Raw genomic sequence first — 27556 nt, 5'->3', positions numbered from 1 at the left:
TAATTTCCAGCTACAGCGGTTGCAATCAGGTTATATAAACTATTGCTGGTTCAGGCAAACCTTCTGTTGTCATACAAAGCAATCAGCCGGTGAGGCTTGTACAAACAACGACCCACCAACTGCAGAGAAAGCTTAAATGAGAAGGGTGCAGAAATTAAAGAGAGTAACTGATACAGTTCCCTTCAATTACAAATATCTTTTCCAATCAGACTGCACAGGTATTAAAGTGGAAAAGCATTTTTATTAATTAAAAACTCCTAAAGTTTGAGTGTATACGGAACACATTTATCATTTTGGTTCTCAAAATTTTAGTTGTAAAAACCTGTTTATCTGTTTCAGTAGCGGTACTTCGCAGTGGTAGAAAGGCCATTCAATTGTGCGCATTTATGTTTAACTTTCTCTCTCTAGAAAAAAAAAAAAAAATCATTCTCCTGCCCTCTTTCAACATTAGAGAAGCTGCAGTTTACTCACCGGGTTGAGACGAGGGTATTTGAGGTGGTTGTGAGGATAATGAACAAGAGAAGAAACCGTTCTATAACAGCTCGCCCCATGTACCATTAAATACCAAAACTAAACTAGAATGTTAACCTCAGAAGCAAATGTTATTAGAGCTGTGTGTTTTAACGCTGTGGGCTTGAAGCCGATACTGTTATGGAGTGGGGCTTGGGTTGACTTTAGAAGAGACATCTTCACAGGTGACAAACAGGTCCCCAACAGTGGCAGCCACAGACACTGTCGTTTGTAAACAACTTAACGCATGTTCAGCACTAAGAACAATTCCTTACACAATAGAGCATCCTCTATCTTTTGAGCCAAATCGTCATTAGAAAAAGTCATAATTTTTTAGGCAGGCTGTCGCAAAACTGTATGCAGTCATTTAAATCACGTTTTGCTGGCTTTTGGGGGAGTATGAATCGAGTCAATGAGCATGTGCCCCCCTCACCTCACCCTGGCTGGAAGCGACTGTTTCCCACGGGAGGCCTGGCAGCCAAAACTCAGCTTTTAACATAGTTGCTTCTCACCCAGTTCTTGGAGAGGGGTTATATCGCCTTTTTAAAAAACAAACAAACAAACACAAACCAACACACAAGGCAGCATAATTATGTATTTATAGTAAGAACATACAGAAAATACAGTTCATTTGCCATGCAGCAGCAAACCTAAATCAGCATTTTGCACACGCGCTTGCATAAAGCGCCCACGCTGTATTATTTGCATTGAGATTATCTGGTTGTGCACATTGTTAAGTTTAAATAGATGCCAGAAATTTTATCTAGATGTGCACCTGCCTAGCGCAACGAGCCATCCCGAACTGGTATTTGCTGGGGAGATAGGTTTACAGGCATTTCTTCTCGCCTTTTAAGTACAGTCAAGCAGATGTAGAACTTTGGGTTGATGCGGAATGCATTTTTCACATAATGCCTGTGTGGAGATAAGGAATGACTAAAATAAATAGCAATTAGACAACGGCATCATCGTTCATGTGATCTGGTCAGAGTTGTATGTCTGTCCTATGTCCAGTACTCGTCTCACTGAATTAAAAAATACAGACACAGACACAACCTAAGGCAATGCAGAGCAACAGGGGGTCTCCCTTGAACTGCAGTAACACTCTAAGAGGAAATGCTGTAGTTTTTATCTGTAGAAAAAAGTTGAGAAATAATTGCTAAAAGATCATTTGGCTATCACAACTAGATGTTTTTTTAAACAATAAAAAAGCAAAGGGCTTTACAGTGTTGGTCACACTTGGGAAGGGATAGAGAGAACCAGGAAAAGTAAATGTGTCTTTTTTTGGACATAAAGTGCAAACACAATATTCACTGACGATACCATGGAATAGTAGAGACATGAGCGCCCTCTGAGCTAATGTCAAATTGAAGCCCTGTAGTTGTGGTCAGGATGAGTTTAGCTGAAGCAAATGAGCCAGTGTAAGACTTGACTTAAACTGGTTATTGTACCATAGAACAGTTGCTGTCTGCATTCTGTAGGACTCCGAAATTATGCTGAATGGTGAAAATGAGCTGCTAAGCAGGATGCTGGGCTCTCCTGCACTGGTTTCCGTCCCTCCATTACTCTGTTCCCAGCCTTTGGAGCGGTAGCTGGTTTGGAAGGAGTAAGGACTAGAAAGTATCTCTGGCAGAAGCAGCTAATAAATACAGGGGTAACGTTAGCTTGTGGACAAGCAGGGTTTGAAAGCTTTTTTTTGCTACTAGGTTACTTGTGATTACGAAATAAAATTTAACCTTCATGGAGAAGCAAAATGCCTGTGCCTGAGCTCAGCCCTGCACTAACTCCGTTATATGGCACGTAAAACCTCTACATCTACTTTCTCACATTCCTGGATTACAGGACAGACTACTTTAACTTGCCAAAGGAGAGATGTTCTCACACTACACAGGGAATTGATATAATCTGCAGACATTCTCATTTTTAGAGAGTGCTTTGTCTCACCAGACTTTATGAAAGATACAAGCAACCGGTTTTGTCATGCACCCCTGTCATCAACAGCACCACGGGGCTGCAGCAGGCAACCTCCTCGGTGAATTCTGGGGCATCGCTCCTGGCATTTAAGAAGGTATAATCCGAAGTACCCAAAATTTCTTGCTTTCGTTCCATGTATTACAGCTGAATTGCCGTTCTTGAAAAAACATCCGGTTAGAAACTGACAGCGCTGATGAGGAGAAATGCTGTCAGATGTTTCTACAGATTCAGTCCGTCATTTTGCTTAACAAACCAGTAACGGGAAATACCACATGCAGAGTAGCAACCGTTTTCCCATCAAGCTGTTAAGAGTCTTTACTGCAGGCCTACATACTCCATCACTCTGCAAACATTTGAAAATTAAGTACCTCAGTCCTTAAAATTATACTGCCCGTGCGTGGCGGCTGGGGAAGGCACGCAGCAGCGAGGGGCAGCTTACCTCAGTCAAGGAGCGACTTCAGGAACGCAGAGCTACTGCCGGTCTGAACGTACGCTGGGGAGGAGGAAACACAATTTTGATAAACACAACAATGTTTTTTACAGAATTTGTGAAAATCCCACACAAATATGAGTTAAATAAGTTACTGCAGTGGTTAACAGAACCCCTTTCACTTCGTACAGCTACTGTGTCTCAACAGTAATTTAGGAGACTGTCCTAATTACTAATGAGTGTATGCACACGTGCTACATCATTACCAACAATGACAGAATGCGTTACGAATATTAGAAGGTGGTCCTTCTTTTTTGCTGTTAATAATAAAAGAATAAAAGACCATATCAGCAGATTCAGCAGAATCCAGTCAAGGACTGCATGAGAGGAACAGCCACCCCCGGAGTCCTCCGAGGGGATGGCAAAAAGAGAGGCTACCACACCTGAGCCCCCTCCTCACGGAGGGCAGGGCCAGGGCGAAGGGCTGAGCAGATGGCTGGAAGAAGTAGGGGAAAAGTGTGCAAGGGTAGAAAGGAACTCCGGGAATGAGAACATACAGGGAAAGGGTCTGGAAGCAGGTGCATCCGAGTGCCAAGATTTCCAAATGGCTTTCTGCAGCAGATGATCAGCTCCGGGCTCAGTAGCCTTTAGTGTCTGCTGATGGTTCGTACTGCATTTTGATCCCACCACCACAAAAGGGTGAAGAGAGAATTCAGAATTCTTCGCTTTATATTAAACATACTGAGAAAAACAAACAGATATTTACAGCGGTTTATAGCTAAAGACTCCTACTATGAGGAAAGGGGCTGCAGATAAACCTACATGGAGAGCGGCATCAAAGCCACCGAAGACCTGGGTGGTGGTGGGGAAGATTCTCCTCAGTTCCTCCGTTCTCCTTATGTGGCACGCTGTGATTCCTTAGGTGTCACACGCTCCCTGTACGTGATGTGACGCAGAATTCCTGCCCGTGGAGCTGACAGGAGGTGCCAGTGATGTTACCTGGAGCTGACCTAGACCAAGCCCGAAATTCTGTCCTAAGCTAGGTCTTAATAGGGTCACTCCATAAAAGAAGCATCCAATTCAACTTTGCCTCAGGTACAACTTTTCAGCATTATACCTAATAAACACTATTTGTTTACACAGATTACCATCAAAAACCTACCACTATTGCTTAAAATGGGAAACTGCCCAGCCTTGTATGACACGTAAGAGAAAAAGAGTGACATTTAATGGCACGTCGCTATTCTTCAGTTTCTTTGTGCTAAGTGCAATTTCCCAATTCAGTCTTTATAAACCTTTTAATCGCCGATTGCAGCATTCTGACTATGCAGTCCTTAAAGAACCCCCCCACACCAAAGCGACCATGCCACGATCTGCACTTCACTCCGAGAAGCTGTCTTAAACAAAGGTAAACTGCCCAGATTCATATAAAACATCATTAATTGAACTTCCTTTCCAAACATATACCGTGACAGCACATTTTGACAAAACAGTCCTATTTATAGTGATATTTATACAGATGGCATTAAGATTTAGATATTAAAATAATCAAATAATGCGATTTACTACTCATGCTCAAAAAATATCCAACGCTGCTTGTAGCAGTTTAAGCTTTTTTGGTTTTTGTTTTGGTTAGGTTTTACATAAGAGCGAATGAAGATAATGAGTTGCTTTTAAAAAAACCCAACAAAACAGACAAAAACCCCTTTAACAACCCTTTTCCCTCTTGATATTTTTATATGCGGAAATCCTAAGTAAGTTAAACTACATAAAACCAAGGCGGACAGTAGCCAAACTTCTGTGTGAAAATCTGTTGTGGCCAGAGCAGCTAGGAAAGGAAGGGGTCTGTGGAGGCGACCAGAAAGGCGTCTGGGCTGTAGCTGACTGCGGCACAAGCGCTGCCTGGGCTCAGGACCAGCCTGCCCTTGCTCTCCTCCCACCAGCTCAGTGTTTTAGGGGTGCACAGGGTAAGGCAGCAGCTGGAGAGGCACCAGAAACCTCACCCAGGTGCAGACGGGTCGGTAGAAGCCTTTCTGCCCTTTGCCGTGGCGTCTCCTGTCCCCGGCCCGCAAAAGCATTAAAAGGGCAGAATCTTCCCAAGTTTCTTTTCCTCTCCTACTTCCACTGCCATTCTTTCGCAAGTTTGACTGCTCTAAAACAATTACAGATCTAAAAAGCAGAGAGAAAAAAAATGTTCACCTGTCAGGTGATATAAAACCAATCTTCTACTAAATGTGCCAGAATAATTTTTCTCCACCTCAACCACAGTTAAAACCTTCAGTCTATTCATTACTGTCTTTTTATAGTATTTTTATTTAATAAAACCTATTAAGACTACCATACAAATCTCTTTACTTATGCTTTTATCTTTTAACTGATCAATTTTTATATTGCTGACATCCCTTCTTCACCATTTGCTCATTTAAAAATTCATAGTATATGAGCTATGTCTCTGGAGAAAACGTCTATAAAATTTGTTACAGCTGGCAAATGTGTATGAGTCAGTGATAGCACATGACTAAATGCTTCACAGAAAATAAAATTTGTTTCTGTAGTAAGCAGAACTGTTTAAATGTTATTTATTTTTATGTTTCAAAGAAAATATATTGTGAAGTGCTGCATTGATTTAATACGCAACAATGTCTGTGTACACGCTGTACAAGGAAAATTTATGAAACCTTTGCACAACTCCTTTAATTGAATTTTCCAAATCTCTCACCACACACAAATAATCAATATCTTCTGCAGAGAAAACCAGTCAGAATTATTACAGTCTTTCTTTTCAATTTTGTTGTCATCAGCACATACAGAGCACCTGGATATTTGTAATGTCTGGGTAGCAAGTTATTTACACCTCTTAAACATATAATTGCTACTAAGTGAGTCCAAACTAATGTTTCTTTTCTTTTTTATTTAAAATAATTATATTCATGGGAGAAAGAAGTATTTATTCTCATGTAGGAGCTGCTACATGTAGCTGTTGAAAGAACTACAATTCTTTTTAATTTTTCATTAAGCTTAATACTCGAAAGTCTAGATCCGCTAGAATTAAAAATTAATAGCTATTGCATCTGTAAAAAGGTACACAGGAAAATAGAGTATAAACACAAGTGTGAAATTCATGAATAAATATGGCTGACACCTAAATATAAAATGCAGGTTGACAGTTCTATATGTATATACGTCTGAGGCCTATAGTCATATGTCTCATGTGCATTTCTGTATCTGCCACAAAAGTTAATAGCTTAATATTTCATCTACATAGCAGAGGATGTTAAATCATCGGAGAGGTTTGTAATTTGCCCCCTTCCTTCTATCCAAAAAGCTTATCATCTCAGGGACCTCAGACCCAGACAATTCTCAACTCTCACGCTTTATCTTGAAATACGCACTCCAAAGGTGCAGGTACAATCCAACAGACCCATCACCTGCTGGGAAAGAGCGCGGCGTTTGGGGGGCACACAGAGACCTGTCCGCCAGCTCCTTTACCTTTCAGTAGCACTCTGGAAAGTCCCAGGAAAATCACTCGCATTGCAGATTTTGGGTACCAGGCTAAGGGGGCTTTGTTACCTCAACTAGACTGTAAAGGGCTTTGCATGGTTACAAACTAAAAGACGACGTATGGTCAAATTTAGCCTGAGCAACAACCCACACCGTACCGATTAGAATACAACACACTCCTCCTCCAGGTGCCCTCCGGGGCAATCTCACAAATAGTTCTGATTGTCAGTGCAGGAGGGCAGAACGATTTCCCTGCTTGGGAACATTCAAGATAACTTTTGAGTAAGCAAAACAGATGAGTTGCACCAAGTCCTTGTGTGCACACGCACACTCACACGTTCAGCACCAAAGCAGTTTTAATTCGGTTTTGCCTAATGCAGTCCCATTTACAAGGGTTCACACTGAGGTATAACTTGAAAACATAACCGAGATTAACTTTTCCCCATGTCTACTTGTAGAAAAGTCCTCATGAGCAGAAATACAGATAGGTCTTCCACACGGAGGAGCAGATGAACAAGGCCAGGCTCCCTCCCGCACCACATAAACACGGTCAGGATTCCTTGAGGCTGTCTCACCGATGACATAGAACACACTGCTGAAAGGGTACGCTCATTTCCATCGGCTGGTTTCAGCTCCAAGGAATCACCTACCAGCTGGGAACGTGCGCAGTGCCTCCGCACAACCTCTCTCTTTACTCTCTGCCATTCACCCGCACCTTAAGGACATAAGCCGTGCCAGTCACGGTGACCGCTCTGCTAGAGGAAATCCTGCAACGGACTGCCCAACAGCAGCCCCTTCGTGCCACCTCTGGCCACGAGAGGACTCTTGGCCTAAGGGTTCTCTGCCCCATGGTAAAGGCGGGTATGCACTCCAGATCTAGTCTGCGTAAGCGTCAGTTCTGGCCTACGCAGTCTTGGGCATCCAGGCTTTCTGGTTCTGGGCTGACTGAACTTGGATAGCAGCCTTTAAGAGTGTATTTTCAGAAAATATTAATGCTTAATTCAATTTCTGTCTTAGTTTCTCAGCCTTTCCGAGTAGGCCAAGAGGGCAACTCCTATCTTGGTTGGCTGCAGGACTGAAGTGAAAGAGCAGCGATGTCCATCATCTCTCTTCTAAACACCGTGCAGGGACATTAACTCTGAGCAGACATTCTGATGCGTGGCAGAACACCAAACCAGACCTTTGGTGTGAAGAACCAAAGCAAGCATATCGTTCACAAACACAAGCTCTAAGTCTCCATCTAATAATAATCTATTTGAAAAAAAAAAGTCCAGCGTCATCTTTGTTGCTTCTAGAGATGATGCACACCACAAAAAGGCTGCTGGAGAGCTCTGGTTGAACTTTTGCTGGAAAGTTTAAGGTTTAACCGAAAGGACTTTGGTAAAACTAAGGAACTGCTGTTTGTGTCAGCATTAGCAGCTCTTCCCAAACCGATTAAAACCATGGAAGAACTGAACCTCAGAAAAGCCTCTATCACAAATGCCTAGAAGGAGGGCTTGCACAAACAAGAGCACATTGTTCATCCTTACAGTCAGCTCATGTATCGGTTCTTACGAAAGAGGTCTACAGATTTGTTGGATAAAAAGGTCCCATACTTAGGTGCAATCCCTGCATCCATCTCATCACTTCCCTGAAAAGTGAGTGTTTGCTGTAAGCAAAGGCAATCATGGTATTTGTTCCATTTGCTCTCAAGGAATGGAAACTGGAAAGAAACTCAGTTTCTGAAAAAATTTACTTGTGAACTCATTCAGTTCACTTAATAAATTTCTGCTCAGCCAGTTCACAAGACTTACTTTTCCTACAAAAGCTATAATGACATTTTTTCCCTGCAAGTCGATACAAAGCTGAGACCCCGTGTTTTTTAGGTTAGGGTTTTTACAGTCAGAAAAATCCACAGATACTTTCCTGAAAACACACATCTGAAGTCTGACGTATTCCCCTTCCCCCTCCTCCAGAAGATCCCAAAAGAGGAGGAGGAGGAAAGATAGGTCGGAGACAGACGCCCAAGTATGTCTAAATGTCAACAAATGTATTCTACTTTATTTGAGAATGAGGTCAAAATATATTGTAAACTTGATATACCCTCACTCACAGCAGCCCACCAGCAGTCCAGAGCCAAGCTATTTAGTTGCTTGTACGCAACGACCCAGTACAAAGTCCAAACTCAAACTGACATGAATATGGATAAACAGTGGAATATTGTATTCTTACCATTTTATCTGTTTTGAGAAGGAACTCTGCTTATTAAGGAGGCATCTATATTTTGCCATGTTTCTGAAACAGGGTTTTATGTTTCACCACATACACGCAGTTTTCAAATAATCGAAACTCAGTATTACTTGGTCCCTCATCTCTCCAGCTTTGCTTTCATTAGTCATTTCAAATGGTGTTAAATGAAAAAAATCTATCTCGTTAACCCTAGTCTAGTCTTTTGGAAAGCTACCACTACTGTTGCAAAGAGTACAAACTTCAGTCACTTGTGTTAAAGACAATATGAAAGTTAGGAATGTTTAGAACTAAACTTAATAGGGGTGATGATATTTGCCCAGGGGCTTGGCAGGATGCACAACAACGCAGAACAGTATTTTTCATTTTATTACAAGATACAGTCTGAAAACAGTCTTCCTTAACACTGCAAGTATTTGATCTTCTATAACACTCTGTCGTTGTTTCTTACTTACAGAGTCACGGACGTGGTTTGTGTCCGTGTTTTTCTTTTTGGGAAGCAAAGTAATAGTGTCATTTGTAATAATCAGCTTAAGTAACTTTCCCGTTTAGAACGTTATCTTCACTCCTTGAAACTCTGAACCTCTTAAATTTTCCTTTAAAATATGCATATCGCAACCTACATATTTGTTCTCAACACACATGAAGCATGTTTTGGACTGCAACATACTGACTAGATTTCATCTCTTGGCAGTTGCTTTACAGTTTGCTTACATTCTATTCAAAAACATTTTGTTTACTGTAAATGCTAGTCATGGACAAACAATGATGCCATTTTTTATGTTGGTCACACAAAATGATATACTGAGTCCTATATAATGCTGCCCATTGAGCAAGGAATGTTTTGTATTAAGTTGTTTTAAGTTGAGGTTGTTTATGTAAAGTAAATAAATTTCATGCCTCACCATGTGATGATAATGTGACATTCCGTCTGTATCAAGCCACAGAACAGTCATAAGCATAACTAATTAAAAATAATTATGAAAAACCACATTCAAAACTAAAAGGCAAAGTAAAACATCTCCGAGTGCTTTCCTTTTATCACATACTTCTTCGCTTCTCCTACTACTGTATTTTCAAGACTCCAAAATTGAATTTATTCTTTATTAAAGCAAAATCGGCATTGGTCAACTTAAACTTATAATTCTATTTTCCATCCTACTTTCACAAAATATTTCTCATCGAACAAGTCTGGCTATATGTTTAGCATTAGGAGCTAGTTTCTAGAGCAAAGATGGAACTCTAAATGTATATACTGGTGACCACCAAAAAGCAGTGCACAAAGGAAGCCATGACTATTTAAATGTGCAATGCCCCATGGCACTCCCCATTCTCGGTGCCAGAGAAGGGCTGTGATCATTTGAACAGAAGGACACAGGGAGCTGTAAATCAGAAATAGCAGATTGCACAAATGAGCCAAATTCCTTAGAAAGTGATGCCACTCCTTTTCATTTTATGGTAATCTGCTGGAGCCAAGGAAACTTGAGTTTGATCAATTTTCTTTCCTTTAAGAGAATTCTCCGCAGCAGAAAGAATTTAGGCCTGTGGAAGAGCAGATACAACCAAAGGGGCTGCTAGTGATGTGAAGCAGTCGTGCTGGTTGGGAAAGCTGGCAGAAAGAGCAGTGGAGATGCTGTCACCCATTTTGATTCTGGTTTTACCCTTTTTGAAGATAGAATGCGTAAAGATAACAGAAATATCAGCATATCAGTGGTGGATGTTTGTTGATTTTACTGGGTGCGAGAAAAAAAAAGTCTTGTGTGTATCCCCCTGCCACTTTCCCAGCTAGGCAGGGCACTAACGTGGCTGTGTGGGTCACACTATATTAAATGCCACCAACTTCAAATATTTTCACAGCACCAGTTATGAAGAAACCTAAGAGTTAGGATTTCACAGTCCCCTGGAGTGTGCTAAATACCTCACAATACATATAAGGTGAAAAAGGGGTTGCTGCAAAGACTATGCTACTTGGTTTATACACTGAAAACGCAGGGGGAGGGAGGAGAGTGAGGTAGGATGAGGGTAACCGGCGTACACAGAAGGTATGTAAACTCTCTGGGACCTGACTGTGCTTACTTCTAGACCGTGCCTCAAGTGCAAGACCATTAATGACTACTTCTCGTTGCACGCTTTGATGGAGAAATACCCAATACAATGAAAGTAGCTGAAAAGATGAAACTTACATGTGAGTAGTGCAAAAGTTTAGGCTAGCCTGCATGCTTACAACAAACACACCGGATTATCATCGTTTTCACATACTAGAGGTTACCCAACTTATTTCAAGTGGAAAGAACTAAGAAGGAATCAATTAAAAGGAATCGCCAAAACATCTGTCACACAGGAGTTATAAAAAGTTTCTTACCTCGGGCAGGAAGTTTTCCATTGTTTCTTTTCAAGAGCTGCAGTTCTTGGGCTTGACTCACTAGTCAAATAAATAAATAAATCAGAAATCAATAAATGTTGCCCCAGAGATTTCAAAGAAAATAATAGCTGTGCTGCATTTTTTCAATTTCAAAGCATTTGTATTTTTCTTCAAGTGATGGCAACCCCCCTCCCCCTTATCTATGTATTGTGGTCAAAAAAAATAACAAAACATTTTCAAAATGATCAGAATTTTGAGAACTTGTGCTTACAAGCTTCATACCATGTTTTGTTCCCATTTTTGTCATCTAGTGCTGACATGGTGCTTTGTTCCTAATTCAGAGACAGGGGGGGAAAGATGATTCCCATTTTGAAGGCAATGAGAAGCAAACAGGAAAAAGTGGACGTAAAAGAAAGTGTCAACAATAGGTCCGACATATCATTTACAACGTTCTCCTGGATACGCAGTCTTACTGCCCTATCCACAGTGTAGGGTAGTAACGTAAACACAGACTATTTTCACAAAACTTTGGTTTGTATAAGAAAGCATCTGGTTATATGCATTACAGTGGGAACTAGTACAGTGTATACACATGCAAAATGAAAACTGAATGAGCACTGGAATACAAATCAGGAAAGAAATGGTAATTTAGACAACAGTAGCTGCTGGAATTGCATGGTGCATAAATTCCACTGCTGGGGTGCATGCACCTAATGCCTTAGAAGAGTTTCAGTGCTCTTTGGTACCAAAAATTCTTTAGCACCTGTGGCATTACTGTCCACCCGTTTCCAACTGCAAACAAAGCAGCAGTCACAGTCTCCTTAGGTTTTGCTTTCCTACAGCAGTGTTTTTACACTCTGAAGAAAACAAAGCAACCAGACAGGTTGTAGAATAACGTGTAGCGGCACAACATCACATTTGCTGCAGGTTAAGAAACTGTTTTATCATCTTTGTATGCTTGTCCAGAGACTGGATACAGCGACTATCTATATGCATATATTTTTCATATTCCCTGGTCAGCTGGAAACTAGATTGTCAGAGGTTGGTACAAAAAGCCTACAGGAACAAAGATGCAAAACTTTGAGGAGAAGTAGTGGTAGGCAAACGCAGTCTCAGACACATACCTGTACCATAAACATGTCATGTGGGTACAGGTAAAAGGTGTTGCTATTGTGAAAACAAATGAACAGACTGTTCTGAAGCAGAAAGACTGGGGCCCCTTTGGTGCCTACAGTTACCTTTCGCTCCTTTTAACTCTCAAAGGAATGACCTGGTAAGGGAAATCTTTATTTCTTCTCCCTGAAGGCAAACAGCCTTTTTTTTTTTTTTTTTTCCCCTGCAATTATCCATAACATAAGTTTTTTTGCATTAGAATATTACCCCATCACGGACTACCCTTCTAGTTGCAGAGGCAGTTGGGAAGAGAAGTATGAATGCACTTTTCACTACTGCGGATTCACATGTCCCAGGAACCTCCGATTTGGAGGAAGGCTAAAAAGTCTCCTAAAATGGGCAGGTATAAATGAGAATCTTTGGCTTTCTGGGTTCCTTTGGAAAAGTATTACAGATGTGCCATCTGTAAAGTGCCTTTATCCCAACACAATAAGCATCTGGTATGTCCATCATTTAAAGACACATGAATAGCAATTTTTAAAGCCTGGAAACCTATGTTTGGTCTAATCCTCCTAACAGGCAAACAAACAAAACAACTTCCTCGCAAAAAGAGAAGAAAGGCAATGCAATCAAAGTGCAAACGTTTAGCCTAATCACTAGCTAACTACCCACTAAGTATCTAACTATTTACATAAGAAAAGGTGTTGCTCTTGCAGGTTTTTCCTCCCCATCTGTGCCTGTGAGTTAGAAGAGTGGGCCGATGGGGGTGCCTTTCTTTTATGCCCCCGGGTCGAAGCCAAAGGACTTTTAAGGTGTATTTGTCCTGACCAAAAGAACTCACATCAGAGTCCTGGGGTATAACGCTCCATGGTACCACAGAGCAGAGTATGACTCAAGGAAACGTTTGGAGTGATCATTGTTAAATTGTTATAAAGGGGATACATATTATTGAAAATCCTCCTTACTTAGCACTTGGGTTTTCAGCACTTCAGCACTCAAGACGCAAGACAAGTCAGAGACACCAATAATATTTTCAAGCTCTCTACTGCCCTCTAAAGCCTGGAAAAAAAACCATAATTAAAGGCATTGTTAAATCTCATTCCCAAACTACCTACTTCGACATCTACAACTTATTAAAAACATCCGAAAGAAAGGGCTTTTGGAAATTTTTCATAGGCCGTAAATGATGCGTGAAACTCCAGCTCACAGAAAGTCAGCGGGACTAAGAAGTTTAAGGGTGTAAGAACATACGCTACTTTTGAAAATGGCATTCAGGTGCCTTTGAAAGTGTTACTTAAAAATCTCGTTATTTACGCTTCATTCGTAAGTCTTCAGCTGTTTAAACAGATTAACACTTGATCCGCAGAAAAGCAATCTTGGCACATGTACAAGCTTGCTATAATATGTTAGTAAAATGGAAATCTACAAGCATTTAAGATTCTATTGAACACACTCCTCAGCATTTCATGGTGGATCTAAAAACATACACTATCAATCTCATGAGAAATATAAAGGATTTTCCAATAGAGTTTTCAAAATAATCATTTCAATTAAAATATTTGAAATTAGTATCAGTCTTTTTCACAAATAAAACATTCTCAGACCCCATATGCAAGTAAAAAAAAATCAATGCAATACTTTGGTACACTGAATTATTTCTCAGATATTGATATACAGCAGCCAACCTTGTGCTAAATTTATTCAGGAAACTAAATGTGAATAAAACAGCAAGTGATTTGCATTTTAGCATGTATTAAACAGACTATTAAATGATGATACATTAGTGGTAAATTAAATAGTACTATCACTTCAACACAAAGAGATATTTAATCTTCAAGGACATAAAAATCTATGCAGTAATAATTCATATTTCAAGTTATAAATAATAGTTGATAACTACTTCATATGCTTTTATTCATGTACAAAATGAGGAGTGATACAAATTAAAAATGGTGTACTTGGAAAAGCAATTCCTCTAGTTTTTTTAAAAAAATAATCTGTTTTTTTTTTCATTTTCTGGGTTTCCAAGTCAAACCTGCCCAGTTTCAAGAATTTTATTTACTTCTCTATTTCTTAAAACTCAAATGCTACATATAAGATTTTCATTTTTATTTCAAAACCTATATTAAAAGCAGATTAAAAAAAAACCCAAATCAGTGTAAAGCAGACCAAAAAAAACCCCAAATCAGTGTAAACCAGACCTGTAGGCTTGTCAGATTTGCTCTTATTTTCAGAATTCTAACCAATGAGTTTTCCACTTTGGACTGCAATTCCATGAACCTGCATAAAAAGTTAAAATAAAACCATTTCAATTAGCCACATCACTTGCTGAAAATCAGTGTTTACAATGTTTCCCAGAGTTTCTTCCCTTTGTAATCAGCATGGATCTAGATAAGCTGTGAACAGATGGGCTGTGCAACCTGATTGTGTCACATAACACCAAATATAACCTGCCTTTGGTTAGGATTCATATGCAAACTGCCAAAAATACATATATCCTAATTTTAAGGATAGGAAGTCAGGTTCAGAAATATTAGAGGATTGTGCAAGAAAACAATGGTAAAAACAGGAATTCAACTCATTTGTTCCTAGGAACAGGAATTTAATCACGAGGATGAGCTCCCCAAACCCACAGACTGTAAGACTGTACCACACTGCTTACAGCCATAGGAAACATGAGAAGTTAAAATTGAGCCCAACAGGAACGACATCGCATAATGTTATTTGTTCGGCTTTGTTGCACTATCCCCACTTTTAAGCCACAAATATATTTTACTACCAGTGTAAAGATGTGCAGCTTTCAAAGTTTAATGGATTTTGCAATAAAAATTAAAATAATCTACAATCAGATTAGATCTAAATGGCAGACTTTAATGCATGATTAAAGATTTGCACTGAATATGTATGCAAAAAAATCCTGCAATGCATGTTTAGGATATTTTCTCTTTGAACCAGTTAAACATGCAAATCAAATGGAGACAACAGAAATAATCTATTTACTGCTTCCTCCCACAGAAGGGAGAAGAGAATCACCCTTATAAGAAACCCCAAATTTAAAACCAGAACTCCAGTAGCAGAAAAACTTATCACTGTTGTATTTCAAAGTGGAAAGAAAAGACTATGCAGAAAAGAAAATGCTAATATCAGTGTAGTGTACAACATATTTTCCACCTGTAAAAATAAAGTGTATGGAAGTTCACATAAATATTACTGTGTAGATGTTAGTTTATAAATGTGTTTTACTGGCATGTCACTAGCTGCTAGTCTTCTGCAAATCTTGCAATTTTTAAAAAACATACTGAATTATTGAATGGAAACATTTACGTGTCAATGAAGACTATGATTACTCAAATTGTTCCGCAATTCGAGGTTACTGTCACTAAGAACTGAGTTCAATGTCTTGACCAAGGGACTTACTGAACCACAACCCCCCCCAATTAATCCATTTACAGCTTTCCACTGGTATAGCTGTAAGATTTTATTCTTTACTATCTAACATGCCATCCCAACAATTCTACTACCTGTCAAGCTCCACCAGTCAGAAGATACTTACTATCCTACGCCGAAGAAATGTCAAGCTAATGGTGAGGGAAAGCATCCATTACAAGAAAAAAAAACCAACAAACACATTGAGAGTTCAAGTGCAATAATCAAAAGGAAGAGCTACAATTTCAAACATAAGAAACATAATATTTAGTTGAATAAATGTCACAAATATTATTTGTTAGTAAAAAAGAAACGCATGCGTAAAATATCTAGCCCCAAGGGTATTTATTTTCATCTGGGGCACCAGGTACAACTGTGATACAAGTATTTAATACATACAACAGAATACAGAAGCAGAACAACAGAATCAATGTCTACTTAAGCATATGATGAAAGAAACTCACCCAAGTACAAACCCCCAACTCTTTAATGTCGGTTAACCAGCCTGCACGAATACCGTGCTAGCATGGTGATACTTCTTCCAGTAACACAAGCTGCAGCACAGCAGCTGCGCTCTGCCTTCAATACCAACAGGACTTACGGTATGACCTGTTGTCAGAAGCAGGAACACAAGGAAAGCACAAAGAAGCTGCGCAACAAAGGAGTATGTGGGCAATGGAGGTTTGCATTACACTGAGAGCTGAGCTCTTAGTGACAAATTGGGGTAACAGGAAATGCACCTCAGATTTTGGGAGAGAAAGTGTGCCCGACCTACAGACAGGAGAATTTATATACCAATTGGAATTGGACACACAGGCACCGGCGAAATAAAGGACAGACATATTACACAGAATGATAAAAAAAAAAAAAAGTTGTAGAGGAGAGAAGAAGAGATGTGGTATAGCCATGCTGATGCTGAGCCATGAATTAGACTTTCTCGTGAAGATCTCAAAGATACACGTCAAGATTGCACCAGCGGACAAGTTGAAGCATCAACTAAAAAGGCAGGACAACACAACAGGATAATAAGATTTCAAAAACAAAAATGTAGACAGTATTGAAGAAGAATGAGAATAAGGAATATTATTTTTTTTTTCAAAAAATTTGCTAATAAGAGATCACAAGAGTGTCTGGTGAATGAAATTTCAGTTGAGTAAAAAGGTTGGAAATGGACAGGGGATTATCTAGGATAATATTTTATTAGGAGCAAGAAGTACAAACATGCTCATTGAGGAAGGAAACTTTCAGATCTTTAGCTCGACTAAAGCCTAAACTCAAAGTAGTTTTAATGAGCATATACAATTTCCATATTAAAAAAAACCTCGTAACTTCCAGGATTTCCGAATTGGGTAACTTCCCATAAAGATGAAAAGTATCCTGACACCATCTAACTTAGAGATTCACAGCTTTCCACTTTTTCACCAAGTTCTATCATAGATAAACCAAATATTTCCTTTGTTTAACTCTTAGGGATGGATGTGTTTGTTTTGGCTGAAATAGATAATGCATTTAAGCCTGACATCTCACTGTTGGTACAGAAAATTTCAGTTCACTTTTCAGCTGAGATTTGGCAATGTTATAAGCAATTAAATATGTTTTCTGTAACAGAAAAGATCAAGCAATACTAACAAAATGAGACGCTAGCAGCCTTACTTTTAACACATTTTATCATTTCTCCTTCCTCACATCTATCAAGTTTAGGAAAGTAGTTTATCAGAGACTTCACCTGAAACACTTAAATAAGTGCTTTACTAACTGTGGACTGCTCATTAATGTCGGGAAGCTTATAGCTTGAAACAAGACTGTGTCAGAAAAGACAAGAATTTTACAAGATTTTGCAAAGCAAACATGAAGTTTCACCATGACCATCTGTGCCTAGTTTTTAATAAAAAAGGGTCCTGCATAATGCCTCCAAAAATATGATAAAGGAATGTACGCTTTCAGAACAGTCTGGAAAGGCAACGCATACCTTTCTTTCAGTAGTTTAATTATGATACTTCATTGTGTAGTAATGAGTGTGACTCCTGTAACTGGCAGTGTCATCTGCCCCACACTACCAGTGCAAGACAGAACTGGCTGGACAGTTGTATTGCGAACCCTGCATTAATCTGTGCCTACAACTGCCAGTCAGTCCCTTTGAATACCCAATCACATGGAATTTGAAGTATTAAAAAATAATTGCTATTAATTTAATTCTGTATGAAATATTGCTCTTTCGTAAGTAAAAATCACGGCACTGCACCCGCAACGCACTTAATACACTTACGCATCCTCCTCTGTTTGAGGCTGCCCTCTTCTGGATAATCCGCTTTCTGAATGATTCTGCTCAGCTCCATCTCCTAGGAGGTTCACAAGAAAGAAAAGAAACAATAAAGACAAAAATAAGATACTGAGCATTTGAAGCACATGACAGAGGCATTAGTATGAACCTTGACTGTTCAATGACCTTTTAGGAAGAGAAAAAACCAAAACTCACTCATGAAGCGGGACAGATTCCCTTGTAATGAAACACTCTTAATTTCACTGTAATTTGCTCTTGTGTAATTTGACCTCTCATCAATTCACATTACATTTATGTTTGTGGAAACCTTAGGATTATAGTATTAATAACTGGAAGTTAGTATAATTCTGACACATAGTTACTGTGTTCTACTCATAAGCTTTTCATCCTATTAACTGCCTAAATACAGCATATTAGCACAGAGCATTATCATGAAAATACTATAATGACTGAGCAATGAAACCTCCATTTTCCTTTAATAAAAAGTGCCTGGTCCCCAATTCCATCTTGTAAACAACTACAAAGAGATACTGCAAATTACGTCCAAAGGCTCTGGCATGCTATAACGACAATATAATATTCTAGCTTGTCATATGATGGGGCATGATAAATCACATGCCAGTTGCCATTATTCTGCATGGCGAGTCATATTTCTACATTTCAGTGCACTGATATTTTGAGCAGTTGCATGTTTACATCAGGAAACAGGAACAGAGTATTACCACAAAAGTCCATTCCCATGGATTTGTTAATAAAACCTGTGGTGTTGTTGGCGGACATCCTTTCTGTCACTGTAGGTTGGGAATTCTTAAATGATAATGATTCTTAAATGATTCCAAGACAAGCATATAACACAGACTGCTTTCCCAAAGCAGGTGGACAGGGCGATGTTTTCAGTGATGCTGATCAGATTAAGAAAGTTAGTGCTGCACTAAAATAACATCTTTGGCTCACTGGCTGCTATCTACTTGACAATGTTCAACAGCATTTACAAAGGCCTCATTATGTACATTGTTATGTATAACAATACGCCTCTGATCAGAAAAGATTTTCTGAATTTACATCTATTTACACAACTTATCACAACCTATACAATTCAGACAGAAATCGCATTAGAACAAAAAGAGATTAAAATTTTATCTTGTCTATCAATTACTATTGTTTTTAAAGCTTGTCAATTCTGCTTGCCCTCCAATTAGCACATCAGGACCGTGATGGACTAGCAGAAAAAAGTACTTCATTCCTCCTAACTAATCCTTAAAAAACAGGATATACTGTCACATTTGATAGGATCCCACAGTACAATAGTCTTTGGTGAATCTACTGAAACTATGGAGACCATAACTAGTCATGATATTGTGCTCCACACAGTCTATACGGTCACCTTTCAACGCTATAAGTGTTATATCTGTCTAGGTTTCAGCAATAAAGAGGTCACATCCAAATAGCAGAAACAATTTCTCTTTAGTTGTGGCTGAAGTTGAAGACATCATATAGTGTGGAGTTTTTGTAACTTCCACCTTAAGAATTTCCCGCCTCTACAGTATCAGTCACACACTCAGTCTCTCATTTTTTACTGCAGTGTAAAGGTCCCTTTTTTGGACAACGTGCAGTGGATTTCTTTTGGCTCTGATTTTTATTAAAGACAAAATGGTGGAGGTGTATGCATACACACAAAGGAGGAGAGGAATAATTCATGTGTTCATTCTTTTTTTCTGATAAGTTTTCCACTTAAACGAGATCATTAGTGCTTTTGACAATTAGTGATTCAGAATTGCATACTAGTAATTAAGCTTTAGACTTCACTGCACTTGTAGCCAATCAGACTACACTCATCTAGCCAAAACCCAAGAAAGACTTTTTTTTTTTTTTTCTGGTGCCAAAGAAATTCACAACGTGTTTTCAATTAGTTCTTATCCACTGTCCCTCCAACAGACACATACACGTTCTTATGAATGCTTCCTATTCAGCAGCTCTTGCTGTAAGGTAAAATTCACCTCTCAGTGAAAGATTTGGAGGAAACCATAACAGCTCTTTACCGTGGCCCTAACAAATGCATCGATGCTAGAACAGACCCTCCGGAAAGAGGTGCTTTTCACGTTTCACTGTAATACGTCTCAGATTAAAAAAGAGAAGCCACACTAAGCATTAACCACTTTGATTTCTTCTTGCTAGATCCAAATTATGACATACAAGTATCAGCACTCAAGGATAAATTTTTAATTTTAATATTTTGTAAAACATTTAGAAATACCTCAGAGTGATAAGATGCTATAAAAGTTTAAGCTGTTCCACTACAGTAGCTAAAGGTTAAGATCCCAAAAGATTTCATTTTAAATCTAAGTACTCATAGAACTTGCACTTAATCAGTCATCAATTATCAAACAGATACTACTTTTAGACCAGTACTATGGAATGGCAAAACCCTGGATTGATTTGAATAAAAATAAAACAATTTAAAATAAATCTTAAAAATATGTTAGGCAAACAATATGTTAGTTAGATGAGAAACTAGAGAAGATTCAGTGTTCTGTTATTTTGGAAATTTATGTCACAAATGGGTTGTGAGGTAGTTAGGCAATATATACATATGTAGGACAACGTCATAAAGACACACTATCTGGGTTGTGAGGTAGTTAGGCAATATATGAATTATCAGGCAGACCAATAGGACATATGTAGGACAACATCATAAAGACACACTATGTTATAACTGGGTTGGTTCATGTCTTCTCCTAAAATAAATGTTACTTTTGAAACAATCTTAGCATTCCGTAAATATTTAGTCTTTTTTGAGGCACTCCTCCACACTGTTATTCAAAAGAAAGTCATGTTCATAAGACAAGTAATTTCAATCTGTCTCCTCAGTGAGATAGATGTATGTTACTTTGTGTATTTCACATAAGGCAAAATAAGTTTTCATAGCTAATGGCATTCATTTTGTAATAATTTTTATTCTGTTGTTTTCTTACATATTGGTCACAGAAAAATAGAACATTGATTATACTCTAACACCTTACTTACAGGTGATATGCATAATCTATTAAAACACCACAACACTTAAAATAAAAGTGTCTTTTCCGAAGGAGAAAAGCAATTGTCGGTTCAAAAGGACAACCTGAAACCTGTGATATAAAAGGAAGCCTTGTATACTACCATCTGGTAGCTATATGAACCCACAAAAAAAAAAAAAAAGATGGCTAGTACTACATTACTGAATAATTATCCATCTAAATGTCAGCTATGGTCATGTGATGTGTCTTTTTATAGGCAAAAAGAATGTTCCCCTATGTCCATACTTAATATCTGTATAGACATACAGTACATGTTCACCTTTCCCATTGACATCCTAATATACAGGCATTTTAATGCAAGACATTTTGCCCCTTTTTTCTTTCATCTAAGAGATAAGGCATGTAATACAAATGCAGAGATGCTGAAAAAGTTTTAAAACTTGTAGTAGATTTAAACGTTTGTGTATTATCATGTGTTGTGTCACCAAAAAAGCATCGACTAAAACTAAAGAAGGTCATTAAAGCAGGTAATTACAACCATGTAGGGATATTCAAGAGAACATATCTAAAGGGCCATAGCATTTTTAATTTTGTATCTGCTATCATTATATACCATTTCAAAAGCTTTTTGCAAAGATAAGTGTTAAAGTGCAGGTGGATATCCAGTCGGGCTGAGGTATAGTTTCATATTCTGCAGACAGCCACAAAATTAAAATCTGCATTTATACATAAAAAAGTAGAAGTTGGGTTTTTTTTCAGAACTGCTTTTGTGATGTGGTATGTGCTATAACCATAGTGTTATAACCATATGACACTAACAGAAAGTGTACTGCTCCCAGTGCCTCAGACTGTAGTCACTGGGGACATAGATTGTTCTAATCGGATTCTTCCCTCAGGATACAGGCAATCTTAATTCAGCGATCAGCAGCGGCTAGGTATAACGCACGGTCACTTTGCTTGAATCTGAATACTTACTGCTCCATTCTGGGTGAGAACATAGGATGCCACACCACGACAAAACAATTAATTGAAGTACGGTATGAGCTGACCTTTCCACGACATTACAGCTGCCAGTACAGGTATACCAATTGATCGCACTAACAACAGCCATATCTCTGATCTGACGGAGAACAGCTATTGGCAGCTCTTCTCATTGAAACATTTCTTCGTACAGGATGAAGAGATTCAGATTTACCACGAGCAGTGCGGGAAGACACATAGGCTCTTCATTTCGTCCATTTCAATGGATCCATGTCGTGTCATTCATTTCAAATCCTGAGACTGGTGTAGGAGTTAATACATGCAAACACAAAATTTCCTTTTTACTGATGAAAACAGAGACCGCCATGGAAATCTGACCTGGGAATACTTTGAAAATACTTCTCTCTCTGTAGAAAATTAGAACAGATAAATTTATATGTCAAAGACATAAGTTCCCTGACAAACTAAGTCAATGCTGCACACTGGAAGAGTTACTTTTCACAGTAAGAAGAAAGTTGGAAAACAGCGGGGTTAGACTGCTGTCTAACGGTTTAAATTCCAAGGAGAAAATTCAACACATAACCAGGGGTATCTGTGGGAATACTTAGGACAATGTTTTAAGCAACATCGTTGAAGAGGAAAATAATCCCAAAAAGAGACTGTTTATAGTCTTTTAAGAATGCAGGGGTCAATACTTTGAAGGGCTCATTAAATGTCACTTAAGATTTCTGGATGTGAAGTAAGTGGGAGTGTGGAGATACCCACTGTGCCAAATAATCATCTTTTTAGGAATGAAGAAGCAGCCATTGGTTTTGAGAGGAGGAATTGTTCACAAGACAGGGTAAGCACAGTGGCAAAGATCCTTACTTTCTGGTAGACAGAGGTTTACTCCCTCCATCCCAAACCGGGAAGTCCATAAATCAGGCCTTTCACTGCAAATCTTAACGTAGTTCTCAAAAGGACACAAAATTAAACACATTGGCTGCATATATCTCAAATTTTGTGAAGGGGAGTGTGTTCTAAGATAGAGGTCTTTTCAATACACCAGGTATTTTTTCATAAGCAAGGGCTTATGAAAAACCCGACTGTGTTAAAACTGTTTGATAAACAGGTAACAAGGACACAAAGCCAGCTGATAATGAAGACTGCCAGTACAAGAAAGAATTAGGATATAGCTGCTTCTGTTTAGTTTCCTAGCATGACTACTAATTAGGGAAAAAAAAAACCCAACAAAACAAAACCTCTGCACACAGGCCTGTAACTATGCATAGCTATACTGTCACTAAAATGCCTGATACTTCCATGCTCCCTTAAGTTCTCTGCTATTTTTATTAAGGAAAAGAGATGTAATGCTCATAGATTGTAGTATTTTCAGCTTGAAGGCTTCCAGTAATTTTCATTTTTTGGTCAGACAGCTTTAACAGAATCCCAAAATTTCTTGATCACATTCCTTTAAAAAAAAAAACACCACCAAACCCAAACCACAAAATCTCTTTTTTCCTGGAAGGAAAAATCCACTTTTGTAGATCCATCATGAGAGCATATGGTGAAATAACTAGTGCAAAAATCTTCAGACATCTAGATAAATTTCAAACAGTGGTTATTCTATCCTGCTCAGAATATTTCTACTCATCATAATTCATGAATGTTAGTGAGGCCTCAATTACTGCACATAAATTCCAAAATATATGGGGCATAAAAAGCTCTTTAACCCAACAAAAAGGCATAACAAGAACTGATGGCTGAAAATTAAAGCCAGACAAATTCACAATCAGACGGGAGAATTTTTTTTTTTTTTGTAACAGTGAAGGTAATTGAACAAGGAACTTGCTAAAAAGGGATGTAATGGATTTTTATTCTTATTATTATTTTTTAAATAATTTGGATCTTCAAATCAAGACTTAACCATCTTTCTAGGAATTGTACTGCAAAGAAATTTTTATTTGAGCTCTTGGGCTCTATATTGGAAAGATGACAAGAAAGTCTCTGTATTTTTTTTTTGTAATATAAAAAAGTCACACGAGATGACCTAACGGTTCCTTAATACTTAAAAAGCCCACAACCTATATAGCTATAAAAGCAGGTTAGTCTACTGAAAATATACTTCTTGAGCAGCAGTCATAGTTTGTCTACATCAAAAACTGTGACTGTGTTAACGAAGTGGACACATATTCTAAAGTGAACCGGAAATAATGTAATTATATAAAGGAATATTTTCTGAAAGCAAATTACATGCAGTGTTATCTTAGATTAATTAAAAATTGCCTTGAAGAGCCTTACTATGAAAAAACAATAGCAAAAAATTACATAAAAGAATGCAAAGCAGAAGAGGTTAACTAACAGAACTTCCCTTTTAGCTTTGATTGGTAAAATCTACGTAACTTTCAATATTCATAGAGAAAGACTCGGAGCTAAGAAATGCTATATGTATGTATGCACGCATACGTGCAAGCATTTACCACTGGAAACCTGGAAATACACAAACCAGGACTTACATTGCAAATCTCAACATAGTTCTTAAAAGGCCACAGAATTAAACATGCATCAACTGCACACATCTTTTCTTTCCAGCTCTCCGGACCACAAGAGAGCGCAGACCTGAGCTGTGTATTATAAACAATGGATCACACCACCTTGCAAGAGACTTCCTTGCAATAATCTCAAGTAGCACATAGCACACAGCAACCTCAGAACATCTGCCCCTATAATCCAAAGAAGAACAAAGTCACTGTCAGCAGCACATACCAGTTCTGCCAATGAAAGCTGGGGCTTAGAAAGAAAGCAAACAAAGGACATGGCTAGCATAAACATTCCTAACCAGTGGAATTAACGGAATTATTGACAAAAATGCCGGCGCGGGGTTTTTTTGCTGAGCCAAAGTCAAACGTTTTTAATATTGATCAACAGAAAGCAAAACTTGTTTCATAAACACCCCCAAGATTTACACTGAAAAGATTCAAGCTTTAAAACTCAACATCAGCTTTTCCAAAGGAGATTAAAATTCTTTAAGAGGAAACAGAAGTCAAACATACCACATGAGACATGTTACTAAATCAAGCCAGTAACCAGAAAAATGTTGCAGTAAGAAAGACAGAACGTTCAACTAACCATTTGATGGGTGATTTCTGAAATCTTGTGCACTATGACTCGTGGGAGACGAAAATGGACTCATTTGGCGTGTTCCTGTTGTCGGTGAGTAAGAGTTTAGATTTTTCTTTTTGGCCTTCAAAGGTGTTGCATCAGATGGCTAAAATATAGCAAAAGACAAAGAATTTGGATGAATATTGGCTAAAGATAAAGACCTACCTATGTCGATCTAAACCTAGAACAGTTGTACTCTTTCCTTCTGCAAATTAAATACATGCTGGCCTCTACCTTTCCTATTGGTAGAGTTACATATATTGCACCCCAAACCAGACAAAGCCTCTCTGAACATTTACCACCCGGTAATAGATTTTTCTAAGTAATTCCTAACTTTATGTACTCCCGTTTATGGAAAGCCCACGTTAGATGTTGTGGTGGGTTGACCTTCGCTGGCTGCCAGGTGCTCACCAAGCTGCTCTGTCACTCCCCCTCCTCGTTCACATTAGTTTTACTCAAAAGAATAAAAAGTCCTTCAAACAGGAGGCTCCCAGTTTTTGTAAACAAAAAGTATGTGGTGTTCTGAGATTTAGGTATTGTGGCATGAACACCTGGGTGGTTTTTTGGGTGGCTTTTTTGTTTGTTTGTTAGTTTTTGTGGTTTTTTTTTTTAAGTGGTCAAAAGCTGGTATTATTTTTCCTGTAGTATTGAGAATTTAAGGCACATGAACTACAAGCAGCTATTTTTAGATTTTAATTCTATCAAAAGATAGTTATTTCTAATGATTTTCTAACCAAGTGTTAATTAAAAATAAACCCAAGTGAGTCCCTTAAATCCAAAATTTTGTCTCTGTCTTAGGATTTCAATGTCTAATGATATAAAAGGAGCTATTTAACGATGTTAAAGGAATTGTGCACATTAGTTTTCAGAAGAACTAGTTTGGAATTCTGAAATATTAACCGGGATTATCTGGGACACAGTTCAGTCTAGATTGGATGCTGAATTGCAACTCTGAGAAACTGGGATTTCACTGCACTACTAATATACAGAAGAAAAAAAACAAACCGATACCACACTTGGTTTGCACATAAAGGGCTTCTGCTCTAGTAACAACTGGATTCCAACTAAGAAGTCTAGCAGCTTTAAATGACACCATCAATGACTGTCAAAAAGGAGATGTACATAGAAGTATACATATATATGTACCACTTAAAGGAGACTCCACTAGCACCAGCAGCATCTTAATGTCATCTTACACTCTTAGAAACCACTGATCAAGTGGCTACAGGATTTTCCAGGTAGATGAATTTGAAGTATTAAGCATTCATACTACCAGACCTACAATACTTCACTGTTCCATATCCAGCTGAGCCAATAATTAAACAGAAGACTGGAAGGTACACCATGTGGCAAGCTGGAAAACAGCTTCAGAATGCCAGCGTTCCCATTCTTGCCTACCTGTCGTTTCAGGGAGATAAAGTCCGCAGGCATGTAAACTACTGCTTCTAAACAAGACTAGCCACCTCTCAAGTGGAGAATGCAAGCACTACACAGCTGATTTCACTGTATTAACATCTGTCATGCAAAGACTAAAGGGACATTTGGGGCAAAACCACTTTTTCCAGTCCCTTTCAAAACTTTTTCAAGGGCTTAAAGAAGGGCTGTCAAAATGCAGTGAAACAGACACTTTTTTCTATGGTTTAATCATTTTCCTCCCCCTTGGAAACATAGTATCATCAAAGCAAATCCCACAGAAGGACAGAATAAGAGATTTCTTCATTTTTTAATTTGTTACAGTCCTGGGTCTTTGCATTTGAGGAGCAAATTTATCTCTATTTTTGCAACTGTAGCAAGCAAAGAATGACTCATCCGCTTCCCAAAAAACTAGTCTTTTCTACCAACTTGAGCCTCATTCCACCCATGAAACTGAGTATGTACCATTTGTCTTCATGTCACTCATAACAATCACTCAATTTCATACAGTATTTCTTCATTGGAAGCTTTATTGTACATGATTATTCTGAAATTTCTTGAAGTTCCATTTATTGTTCCATTTATTAATGTTAGAAAAAGTATAATAGGTAAGCATATTACACTGTTTCAATGCCATGAATGAAATACAAGGTGAGGATCTGGGGTTTATATTCATTAAAGAACACACAGTACTTAAGCCAAGTTGGGGAAAAAAGAAATAAATAAAAAAAAAAAAGCAGACAACCTGATATTTGCACTTTGATATCTGACATTTCCACTGCAATTTCAAATTAATAACTCATTTATTCCCTTTCCATACTTCCCATATGTTGTCCTGTTTTGCTGGAATAAGACCCCCATCCTACTCCTTTTAAAACCAGATTTAAAAAACGATATACAAATATTCAAGTCCAGTAAGGATTTCTCAGCACATGAATCTCCTGGGGCTACCGGGGACATGGTTGAGAGCAAAGGCAGTCTGGGTTCGGAGCACAGTACAGAATGGAAAGACAAGAAGGCCTAAACCTCAAAGGTTCAAGGTCCCACAAACATTCCCTGGAAAATTTAACTCCAGCAATTTTAGATTTCAAGAGAGGTGTTCTGGTGGCAAAAGCAGTAACCAGGTAACATGTATGAAAGCCACAAGTCATATCAGGATGTGAGTCATATCAGATCACAAAGCTACA

General features: G+C 38.4%; 1 protein-coding gene across 1 annotated transcript in view; it reads right to left on the bottom strand.

Annotated features, from left to right (window-relative positions):
- Window positions 1-4863: 4863 nt before the first annotated feature.
- The window catches only part of ITGB3BP (integrin beta 3 binding protein (beta3-endonexin)), a 29708-nt gene continuing 7015 nt past the window's right edge, over window positions 4864-27556 (bottom strand). Inside the window, exons 4-9 of the mRNA XM_009884008.1 lie at window positions 24924-25062; window positions 17806-17878; window positions 14315-14393; window positions 13079-13172; window positions 11001-11060; window positions 4864-5063 (exon numbers count right to left, since the gene is read on the bottom strand). Coding sequence (XP_009882310.1) covers window positions 4864-5063; window positions 11001-11060; window positions 13079-13172; window positions 14315-14393; window positions 17806-17878; window positions 24924-25062 — 645 coding nt within the window. The remainder of the gene's footprint in view (window positions 5064-11000; window positions 11061-13078; window positions 13173-14314; window positions 14394-17805; window positions 17879-24923; window positions 25063-27556) is intronic.

The sequence above is a fragment of the Charadrius vociferus genome, unplaced genomic scaffold (genome assembly GCF_000708025.1).
Source record: "Charadrius vociferus isolate BGI_N301 unplaced genomic scaffold, ASM70802v2 scaffold423, whole genome shotgun sequence".
Lineage (NCBI taxonomy): Eukaryota > Metazoa > Chordata > Aves > Charadriiformes > Charadriidae > Charadrius > Charadrius vociferus.
This window is presented reverse-complemented; position numbering and strand designations above follow the sequence as displayed.